Here is an 11,541-nt window from a genome sequence, read left to right as displayed (position 1 = left end):
GCATCAAAACGCATATGCGCCTCCTGGGTTGATGTTGATTTTGTCTATACTTATTGGGTCGTGTAACAGATATAAACTATTGGGCTTTAGGCCCATATATTGTAGAGATGCAAAACCCGGGACAAGTTTTAAGATTTCGTGGACTCAAAACTATTGATTTCGCTGTCATCTAAAAATGTATTGTTGAGGCCACCAACAAGGAGAAAACAAAAACCGTATATCACTTGTCACTGTTCTACATCGTGGACAACAGCAAATTGAACAAAGAATAACTTTTTAAAAAAGCTTTTAAAAACACACACACAGACACCACACGAGAGCATGGTAGTGGTAGTAACACCAAAATCTCACCATCTGGCGTTTTGGTTTGGTTTGTGAAAGTAGTCTATAGTGAACGGCACACGCATATTTTAAGCAGATAAGACGAAGATGAAGATGATGATAACAGTAATTGCATGGTCCATACAATCCAATAACACTGAAGAATGTAGGTAAGGTTAGGGGGGCGGGGGTGAAAAAAAGTAAATGACTCTACGACTAAAATAGTAAAAAGTATGGGGCTACCTCCATTATTATGCGTACACAAAAAAAAAGATCATGTTCAGAGAATAAAAATACTAGCCAACAAAACGATAATTCCCAAATTGACCCCAAAATTTACTTTTGTCGTCAAAGACCCTGCGTTCCCTGGACCTCCTTTAGTAGTTGAGCCACCGGTGGCCGGCGACGGAGCAGAGCCGGGTGCATCGGCGGTAAATCTCAGGACACGGTGTGAGCTGAGATTATCTTTACCGAAAGGGTGTACTCCAGGACGTCCGTTGGTAACATTCCCACCGAGCTGCCACACCTGATTCACACTATCAGCTCCCGCCGGAACCTTAACCGTCGTGTAAATAGCGATCTTACCGCCGCTCAAGGACTCGGCGCGTAGATTCCAGAAATCGAAGGCGAGTTTGCCTTCGACGAGACTGCTGTAGCCGCTGATGTTGTACGTCTTCACGACGGGAGCAGCACCGGCTCCAGATCTGTAAGCGAGGAAGGCCTGAGAACCGGACATGTTAGACCCCGTGGGATTGATAGCCCAAGCGACCCAGCCGTTGGTCTCAGATGGTGTAGCGACGAAGGCGACGGAGAGAGATGAGTTCGAGGCATTGTAGGAGTAATGGAGGTAGGAATCAAGGACGGGAAGGTCCTGGCAAGAATCGAAGGACGCGGCGGAGCTAAGCTTCTGTGTGGAGCAGGAAGTCTGTGAAATTGCCGGAGAGATCAGAGAGAGGAAGCAAGCAGCGACGGCAAAGATTAGAAGAGAAGAAGAAGGAGAAGACATGGCCTCTGTGTGGTGTGGTGTTTGATAAGACAGACAGTAAGACACAATGGGAGATGAGATGTGTTTAAATAGAAGCACAAATCCTCAACTTATGGAGTGTATTGGTTCAGTGCATCGTTTCTACGATTGAGGGAATCAGGGAGAGACGCTAAGATGATGACACGTGTTGAGTTGACCGTGATAAAAGGAAATAAAGTCATGTGTGAATCTGTTTTTGTTTTTGTTATTACCAAAAAGAAAAGAAAAAAAAGGTAAAAGGAGGTGAATTAATAAGGTAGTGAGGAATTAGGGTAGAGAGAGCATGTGGAGAGTGCGTGTTCTTGCGGATGTTGACTCTGCAACTTCAGACCGCAAGTGGCGTCTCTGTAATATTTATTTTGCTATATTTGTCAACCCTTCTTTTTTCTTTCTGTATGGTTTGTCATCGGTCAAATGGGTTGAAATGTTTTTTTCCTTACATGCATCACTTTTTACAAAAAGACTAGAATCGATGATATCATAAAATGTCAATTAAGGGACATTTGTTTCATAGAAAAACAAAATACAAGTTTTGTTAGTTATACAGGTTACGTTTTAATTTCGAATATGAAAAGGAATGTGTTTGTAGGGACGAATATTTTTATTCTTTTTTCCAAACGATACAATGACAAAAACAACGATGAACTAGGAAAGGGCCGATATCAAAAATATATGTTTCCTTGGGTCATTTCATGTGAATTGGTGGAAGTAATAAGCCAAATCTAATTTCTGTGAATATTTTTGGGTCACTGTTTTATTTTTCCTAGTTGGTGGACAACTTTGAATATATACCAATTCCCGTCTACCTCGATTACTACTCTTATGTTTTGTTTTGCATAGCATATACAGTAGTTCTAGAATCGTTTGTATTATAAATTTAGGCATCTAGATAGACCCACGTACGTTACTTTGTCAATACCAAATTTTCAGTAAAATGTTCCCGCAATTCTCTTTAGTTTAATATTTTATTCTCTAGGTGAAAAGTCTAACTTCTTTTTTTCTCTAAATCCAAAATGGAAATGGTCCTCTCTCAAGAGAGAGATGTAGACGAAAGATGAAGAAGAAGACATACAGAGAATAGTATGGATATTGCTTACATAAGCCTTATGTCATACGTGACGTTTTATAATTTATACACTTCCCTATGAGTTTGTTTCTTCTTCACGTGGTTTAGTGGAGAATATATATAAATATCGTCCTCCTATTTTTAGTATAATATACTAGTGATATTTTATTTCCATCAGAAGAAGAGCTATTTCTATATTAGTAAAAGAGAAATACAAAATAGAATACGGATCGGCTCAAAATTAAAAAATTAACCCGATTTTAACAATTGGATACTTCAAAAATGGTTATTAAATTGGGTTTGGATACATACATCGGATACTTTCCATATCTAATTTAAGGATTGTATTATTTCCATAACTAATTTTATGATTTCCTAATATTTCTCTAACTAATTTAATATAATCTATTAAAAATTATTTTTCTTCTTTCACTTTTATTTGATCTTATTTTTAATTTATGATATTATACTATATAATATAAATATTTAATAAAAATTTAATTTTTTTTTTGCATATGTTGCAATTTGAATTTTTCAAAACGAACATATAATACTCTACCACACTCTGTTAAAATATATTATATATCAAACTATGTAAATTTCAGATAGTTCACGGGTAGTTTGTTAAAATTAAAATTATAATGCTAAAGCGAGTTATGAATAATGTTTTTTTAGGAAATGAATTATGTTACGGGTTAGTCCTTCAAAAAATATATTGTAAATATGTAAGTTTTACGTATATTCCTACTTGTATTACAAAAATGGTCAAAATGAATAATTTATCGACAAATATTATTTCGTGCTGTTAAATTTTCACCGTGTTTTTAATTGTATCAAAACTCAATATATGATTATTTACTCGCTTTTTTCTTTATTATTTTATTTAAAATTATAATACAAATATATGATTAACGTAATCGATTCCACTGTAATAAAATTAAAATGTAACATATTTTAATCCGTTAAAAGTTATATATACGTAATTATTTCTTCCGCGCTGTAGCGCGGGTCCGAATCTAGTATAACAAAAACTTATGTATTTCTTTGCTTTCGATACTCAAATATTTAAAATATTGATTCAACGTAATAACGTATCACCAAAATAGTTTGAAGTGATTAATATATCGGTCTACGTCGACATGAAAAAATAAGACAAGAGTATCTTTATACAATCCGAAGATATTATGTATATATATTCTAGTTTTGAGCCGGGGTATGGGCCATGAAACAGGTAGGAAACAACTACAAGTGACAAAATATCTGCCCAGATTTGATGAATTTGATCCTACAGGATTAATTTATGTAATTGGAATTTTGTCAACAATTGTGTCTCCATTTTTCTTTTCTGTTTGAAACATTTTTTCATAAGTTATATATATATAATCTTTTTCATACGTCGTTATATACATATGAATATAGAATGAAACTTAGCGATGAACCATGAACAATCAACGCATATATAATTCATAACTATAGAAAAAAGTACTGTATTAGCAAAGTCTCGCCAAAAAAAAGAAAGAGGAAAGACGTCAAATAAAGATATCATCCATAGAAATGGGAAGAAGATTGGGTGAAAAGGGGTTTAGAAAGAAATTACTTACACATGCTTTTTGTCCTTTTTAACTTTTTTGTACGAACGTCATTAGTCTATATAATCACGGCTTTAGCTATTAACACTAGTATTATAAATTTATGCGTTAGCTCGTTATTGACTTATTTCCATCAACTCTATATTGTTTCTTGTTTAATTTTGGCCAATAACTAACTCGTACAAATTGCAAACCTAATGGGCTTTGGATCCATACATATTTGCGTTGGCCTTTCGTATATTAAACGTCGATTCTTCTCCCTCAGTTCACTTGGTTAGGGATTTTTTTCGTGAGAAACATGCTCATGACTTTTACTAGCTAGGGCCTAGAGTGACAGGAGAATTACCGTCAAGGTTCGTTCTTGTTTAGTCATATATTGTTGCATGTGCTGATGTGCATGCTTATAACTTCAGAAGAGTGTAATCATCTTAATAATCGAAGACAACAGTATCCGAATCCTAGTTCTTTTAAAGTGTTTGTCTTACAAAATCAGAATCTTACTTAAGTCACATACATATTAGACATGTAAAGCTTATTCGAAATAACAGAAAAGCTGGAGGAGACCAAAGTTAAGGATATAGATCCACGTACGTACGTGTAAGAAGAAAGTTTAAAGGATGTGCATTGATGCCAAACATTGTGTACGGATCAGACAAGAAAACCAGTCACTATCTTCCAATTAATGGTTTCAAGTGATTCGTCGTCCATATATAACCCCAAAGAGCTTCACCTGGTTTAAGGACTTCCTGCGCGGAGATTGCGGACAATGTCTTGACCAAGAAGAGGAAGGAGATTGTTTAAGCTTGCTTCTCGATTAGATGTTGTTCTTGTCAACAGATTGGCTAGGTTGCAAAGCCAAGAGGACGAGTAGCTCGGGAAAAATAAAAATAGATAGATAAAAAAAAAAATAATAAAAAAAAAAAATAATAGAAAGATTCTTTCTTCTATTGTTTTGCCTCCAAATGTCTCCGATCCCATTGAAAAATTTTGATTTTGTTTTTTGTTTTTACTTAATTTTTATCATGGGGATTAGCTTCATCTGTTAATTCTTGAGATTTCTATAATTTACTGTGATTTTGGGACAAATGTATGAATCTAAAATTTCGTACTTTTTAGTTTGACCAAAATTTCGTACTGTATATGGTACTAGTAATGTACTAAAAAGATTATACTTTTACAAAGTTAAAACGTTAAACTTCAAGATCCGGATTATGCTCCAAGTCTGATCGGGCTGACCCGGTAAAGAGACTAAAGATCTCTTTCTTTCCATAACCGATTAATTTCCTTCTATTTAAATTAATACAATAATCATTTTTGGTTTCTTCTCTCTCCTCGCCCGAGAACTTTCGCGGCTTCTTCGCTTCTGAAAACACTCCGGGCACACGCGCCACCGTAAAAGTCATAGAGGAGACTTAGGAAAGGAGAAATTTTCGTTCTTTTTGGATTGCTGTCGTAGATGGTTACGGGTGTGGCCTCCGCCATGGCGGAACGGTTAAAGGAAGACGGAAACAATTGCTTTAAGAAAGAACGTTTTGGCGCTGCCATTGACGCTTATACCGAGGTTACATGGTTCTCAATCCTCTCTCTTGTTTCATCGTTAGGGTTTTTGTTTTCTGGGTTTATCCCTGGGATTTTGATTTAGATCTGCGTGGAGGAACAAACCCTTGTTTACAGTTTCGAATTTGGACTATTCCTTTATTAATCAGAACTTAGTTTCATCCAAATCAGGTTAGATTGAGTGTTTACAGTTGGAATTTAGGAACCTTTATGTGCTCATGGATACGTTATCAGTTTGCAGATATGTTACTGTCATCAATAAGCTACAAAGACCCTTTTTTTTCGGGTGATTATCTTATCATCTTTGTGTAACTTGGCAGGCAATCGCTTTGTCTCCAAATGTTCCTACTTATTGGACAAATCGAGCACTTTGCCACATGAAGCGAAAGTAAGTATGTTCTCTCCAGTAAAGTTATACTTCTGATCATCTTAACATTAAAACCCAAAAAAAAAGTTATACTTCTGATCACTTCGTATGCCTAGATAGTTTAATGTATTGCTTAATCTTTGTTGTTTCTGTTTGGCCTGTTTGCTTGCATCAAATTCAGGGATTGGACAAAGGTCGAGGAGGATTGTCGCAAGGCTATTCAGCTAGTCCACAATTCTGTCAAGGTTTTATTCTTTTGATTATATCTAGACGGTTCTCTTTTGTTCAGTGTGCTTTTTATGGAATCTGTTAAGTTCTTTGTCTTGGTTTGGTCGTCTTCTTTTTTGGCATTCTTTGATCATTTCTCCTCTTTCATATGAACATATATGTTCTGTGGCAGGCCCACTACATGCTAGGGCTTGCATTATTGGAGAAGAAAGAATATACAAGTGGAGTTAAAGAGTTGCAAAGGGTATATAGTTATCCTAAGATTTCTTTGTAATATTTATTACTGGACATGATTTCGCATGCTAACCTTGACACCTAAGTTGTGTAGTTTCTTAGCATCTTAATGAAGATGCAAGGTACCACTTGAGTCTCCATATTTTTTTTGAGAGTTATGTTAGTGGATATACTATGGATGCTGGTTTTGAGTGAGGATAAACAACACTGAGGATGTGTTTGTTGAAATCATCAAGTATTACTAAGAAAAATGAAAATAGTTTTTGATGCATGTTTCCTGCTTACTTCATGTGGTTATGTTTCGTGTAGGCTTTAGATCTTGGAAGAGGTGCGAATCCGACGGGATATATGGTAGAAGAAATATGGGAAGAGCTTTCTAAAGCAAAATACATGGAGTGGGAACTGCTTTCTGCGAGGCGCTCGTGGGAATTGAGTAGTTTGAAGTAAGTTATGTTAATATCTTTATTTGGTACAATAATTCTACTTGGAACTATGCTTCAGTGTGGCTTTACGGAACTATTCATGTTTGTCTTAGGGAAGCTTGTCAGGCTGCTCTAAATGAACAACGTGCTTTAGATATGTCTAGGACAGAAGAGTCCTCTCACGAAGACTACATTGCCCATACTGACCGTTTGAAGTCTCTTGAACGAGTGTTTGAGAAAGCTGCAGAAGAAGATAAACCAACTGAGGTGCTTTAACTTTTTTTTTTAAAGTTCTTTTAAGACCCATCTTTCATTAATATTTGAGGTCAACTACCATTCTGGATTGTTATTTCCAGGTGCCAGATTATTTGTGCTGCAACATAACTCTTGAGATTTTCCGAGATCCTGTAATTTCTCCAAGTGGGGTTACATATGAAAGAGCAGCAATCCTTGAACATCTCATGAAGGTTGGATTATCGTCACTCTTTGCTGTAACGTTAACCGTTATTTGTTTCATCTTATTCCTGTTAAGTTTTGGTCTGCTAGGTGGGGAAGTTTGATCCTATTACGCGTGAAAAGATCGACCCGTCCAAGCTTGTTCCAAATCTGGCTATCAAAGAGGCAGTGGCTGCGTATTTGGAAAAACATGTATGGGCTTACAAGATGGGTTGTTGATTCAAATGAGGATTTACATACACAGTGAATGAGAATGAGGTTAGCTACTCAGGTGAAAGAAGAAAAGAGATGGGTGCGTTTACATTTTCACTTTTGTGATTTTCGACTGATGTGTTAAGTGTAAGATTCTCTGACATGTATATATACAATGTTTTTTTGTTTGTGCACGCATTGGCCATTTGGCTTAGCCTATAGCACACACACATACAGACATTTTTTAGCATTGAAGAAAGTTCTGTCCAAAATCCTAATGTAGTTATGAATTTGGTCACCTTTAGCTATGAATTTCAGCTATAAGATGGAGAACCATCTTGTTTATTTGTCCAGTTTAGCAACACTTTGGATACACTGAAACTTACTTTGGTTTGGGTTATGAGATGCTTGAGATTTGTCTGTCCGTGGTGAAAACTTGAAAGGATAAAGGTGAAGTTTCTGGAGCTTAGATGCAGTTCTCGTATGCTCAACAAAGATTTGATAATTATGTACATGTCGTCAGAATTTAGTCCAAAACATGCCTAAGTATCCTTGTTCTTCTCAGGACCACACCAGTTCTGTGCCCTAAAGAGTGAATCTGCAGTTAATTACTCAAAAACAAAATTAAGAGTCTGAAAGTACAATAATGAAACAAGAATTCGCATTAAAAAATAATGTAAAACGTTCTAATGAAACACAAAATGGTTAAAAACTTTATAAATAATGGTAAAACGTTGTATATGAAATAAGGTATCTGATCTATCCCGCACAAACTGATATTAAGAAAGTAGTTGGATGCTGCTTACATCTCATAACAGGAGACTATATGATCTCATGTCACGTTATTTTCTTGAAATATGGTTCAAAGTTTCATTTTTTTTTTTTTTTTTAATTATTTTTCTGGGAATTATTCTTCATACCCATAGAATAAAAATCTCATATTGATTGTAAACGTTATTTGGTTGAGTTGTTGTGGATAAAAAGGTAGAAAGAAAGCATCACATTCTTTTCTTTTCTTCTTTGGCTTTTCTGTGAAAGTTGGATGAGGAGAGGAACAAATAACCACCAAAGAGTGGTTTAGCATGGATGGATACATGTTCCGATCCCTTATATTCCAATTCCCAACTTTTCTCCATCTATTGATGATGGGAGTTTATTTTTGACTCGTCATTATTACGAGTCACGGGCTGTGGCATTTTCGTGATTCAATTCTATCTTCCAAGCAAAAAAATCTAAAACGAAATACATGTGATTTCTATCATTGCTTATTTATTTGCCTTTTTTTCTTAAAACCATTCCGTGAAAAAAAATACTATTTCGTTTATTCAAAAGAAAATAAAAAAGACTCAATATTATCATTATTTTAAGTATGTTTTGTTTGTTAAATTACTCTGTTTGCTCTCAATATTTCAATTAGTAATTTTCGAATAAATTAAATCAAATATTACATAACTTACAATATTTTAGTAGATTGTAAGGAATATTTTCGTATTGGAAATAATAGTTTACTTAGATTAATCCTTAATAGAAATGGTATATACGCCAAGAGGGAGTCACATGACATACATTATACATCACAGAAATCACATCAAATGACATCGTAAATCATCATAAGATCTCGTGACTCTTTTTAATTAACTCTTTACCGAGAGAGAAAAGTGTGGAATAAGATTTGATTAGCTTTTGTGGTGGTTATGACTTATATGTGTGATGTGAAGAACACGACATGACAGCCTTTCTTATGTATTTTTATACAAGAAACAGACGAAAGCTACACAGTTACTTGTTGACCAAGATGTTTTACAAAAGCCACCAACACTTTTATTTTATTGATTGATTCTCTCAGAAAAATCAAACGAAAGAAAAGAAAAAAAAAAACTATTCACACAGATATCTACTTACATCTCATATACGAAAACCCATATCATTCAGATCCTAAAGATATGAATAATTTACAAAAATATTCTGAAAGCCATAAGAAGCGAAATAAAGCAAAAGAAAGTAAAAAAAAAAAAGAAGAGCGAAGATATAGATAATTTACATTGCGGATTTTACGGCTTCTCTCTCTCAGGCTGTGTGTGTAAGATTCATAGCTTTTCTCAGCCTGTCCAAGATCCCATTTGCTTTCCTCTGTGCCCTTGAGGTTCCTTCACGCGAAAGCTTTGTTATTGTTCCATGAGCATTCTCCTCTTCTTTGATCTCTTTCCACTTTGTCCTGTCGCTGAAACATATAGTATGCAGTATCACAATCGCGTTCTCTTTGTTTCGCTTGCATTCGCTCTCTCGAGTGATCTTCAGCAACCAAGAAACCCCACCGAGTTCACCCAGTTCCTCCACAGCCTTCCAGTGAGTAACAAGCATTGCCAATATAGCTAAAAGCTCATCGACATACAGCCCATTCGAGATTTTCTTACCTAAAACCCTTACAGCTCCGTCTCTTACGGCCCTACTCCTGTTTTCATGGGCAATACACAGTGTGAAGATCGCTGCAGCTACGTCTTTGATAGCTAATGGATTCCCTTCCTCTAGGAGATCGATAAGCGGTTTCAGGATCCCCGATTTCCCTATAAGCACTTTGTTGGAATCGAGCGCAGACAGAGTGAATACCGCTGCAGCTGCATTGCTTCTCGTGGCTACCGTTCCACGCCTCAATGCATCGATCAGGAGGGGAATGACATTAGGATTTTCGCATACAAGCTTCTTATTGTTGTCATCGTGTATTGATATGTTCAACAATGTAGTGACCACATCTTCTTGAAGATTCTCATCAGGGTTTGACCCGTGTAACAAGGGATTAAGCAACCGGGTGATTTCATCTGGAGACTCGCCGAAAAGGGCTCTGAACTCTGTACCCTTCCTGGTCAGGAGCCTTAGCTCCTTGGCAGCAGATTTCTGATCTTGAAGAATTGAAGACGAGACTTTACAGAGCAAGGAATTGAAAATCTCACGATCTGATCTTGTCACAGCTTCTTCTTCATTTACAAGGTTGGAATTGAACTGGTTCTTGGTGTCTAGCCCAATCTTCTTACACCATTTTGAGATCATATCACGGATTAAGAGATTGGGAGTTAAAGCCGTGTGAGGCAGAACTTGCTGAGTCTTGGGACATGTTCGATTGCCTGAGCTCAGCCATTTCTGGATAAACAATTTGTCATATGTCTGCAAAAACACACACACACAAAATGAAAAGTTCAATACAATTATACTTTAGATTCAATCAAAGGATTGCAAAATTATAAACAAGGCGATACAATACAGAAAAATCTTGAAAGATCAATTCTTTTTGATTCATAACCACAATCAAAAGTCCCCAGATTCAAAAACATAATTTACCAAACCGACAAAGCAAGAATTTTTCATGAAACCTGAGTTGGGATTATCTCAGTCGGGTGTCGAGAAAACAGATGAAAATTTTTCAAGGCCAATCAAAATTATCCCCCAAAAAATCCAAAATCACCAAACCTAACAAACAGAGAAACAAAGCAAAAACTTCAAAAAAAAAACTAGAAGAGAAGAGAAAGAGAAGAAAAAAAACGAGAAATCGAAAATGCGAGGGTCACTAACCTGACCAGAAGCCAAAACGACAGGATCCCTCATGAGCTCATTAGAGAGAGGACAGCGAAAGTCCTGAGGACAAGGGAGAGTCGTCTCAAGCATCTCTAAAGAAGAAGATTTAGCAATCTTCCTCATCGTGGCTTCTCTGAACGCAGACAAAGCATCCTGTAACTGATCGATTGTCTGAACCCCTAAATCATCATCGTCTTCGATCTTAATGAGAAACTTCCTCATCTCACGCTTCAGCTCTTTGGCTTTGGCAATCGCCGTCGGATCGGAATCGAAAACACCGGTCTTAGCCATCGCCGTCCGCCGCGGGTAGTGGAGCAACCAAACCCTTTCTTTTCTGGAAATTTGTTTGGATTGATATATAATTTCTTCCGTCACATTAATTAAAAAAAAAAAGTGTTTATTTAATTTCTTTCTCCATTTGTGAGAGAAGAGAAGAGAAAAGAGTAATAAATATGAGGCAAAGGGAGAAAAAGGCACAAAGTGATATCGTACTGTAGTAGTAGTCTAGTAGTAGTAGA

At 36.1% G+C, this 11,541-nt stretch overlaps 3 protein-coding genes across 4 annotated transcripts; 1 reads left to right on the top strand and 2 right to left on the bottom strand.

The window, feature by feature from the left end:
* Positions 1–512: 512 nt before the first annotated feature.
* On the bottom strand, positions 513–1,384 carry LOC17892926 (auxin-induced in root cultures protein 12). Its single transcript, XM_006298375.2, has one exon. It carries the CDS (start codon positions 1,325–1,327, stop codon positions 602–604), a length of 726 nt encoding a protein of 241 aa, XP_006298437.1. The 5' UTR covers positions 1,328–1,384; the 3' UTR covers positions 513–601.
* Positions 1,385–5,316: 3,932 nt separating this feature from the next.
* LOC17893051 (E3 ubiquitin-protein ligase CHIP) lies at positions 5,317–7,801 on the top strand. Its single transcript, XM_006298225.2, has 8 exons — positions 5,317–5,561; positions 5,878–5,945; positions 6,106–6,169; positions 6,325–6,396; positions 6,696–6,829; positions 6,922–7,075; positions 7,165–7,275; positions 7,355–7,801. The coding sequence occupies exons 1-8, from the start codon at positions 5,457–5,459 to the stop codon at positions 7,481–7,483; spliced, it is 837 nt and encodes a 278-aa protein (XP_006298287.1). The 5' UTR covers positions 5,317–5,456; the 3' UTR covers positions 7,484–7,801.
* A 1,516-nt stretch (positions 7,802–9,317) lies between these two features.
* On the bottom strand, positions 9,318–11,533 carry LOC17892763 (U-box domain-containing protein 9). Of its 2 annotated transcripts, XM_023786242.1 has the most exons (3): positions 11,021–11,105; positions 10,822–10,918; positions 9,318–10,615 (listed from the first exon to the last, which is right to left on the bottom strand). In XM_023786242.1, the coding sequence occupies exon 3, from the start codon at positions 10,499–10,501 to the stop codon at positions 9,524–9,526; it is 978 nt and encodes a 325-aa protein (XP_023642010.1). In that variant the 5' UTR covers positions 10,502–10,615; positions 10,822–10,918; positions 11,021–11,105; the 3' UTR covers positions 9,318–9,523. The 2 variants fall into 2 exon arrangements, with proteins under 2 accessions (XP_023642010.1, XP_023642009.1); XM_023786241.1 differs by lacking the exon at positions 10,822–10,918 and having other exon boundaries at positions 11,021–11,533.
* Between the last annotated feature and the right edge of the window lie 8 nt (positions 11,534–11,541).

Source organism: Capsella rubella, unplaced genomic scaffold, assembly GCF_000375325.1.
Source record: "Capsella rubella cultivar Monte Gargano unplaced genomic scaffold, Caprub1_0 scaffold_3, whole genome shotgun sequence".
NCBI classification, from domain to species: domain Eukaryota; kingdom Viridiplantae; phylum Streptophyta; class Magnoliopsida; order Brassicales; family Brassicaceae; genus Capsella; species Capsella rubella.
Note: the sequence above shows the minus strand (reverse complement) of the source record. Positions and strands in the feature narration are given on the sequence as shown.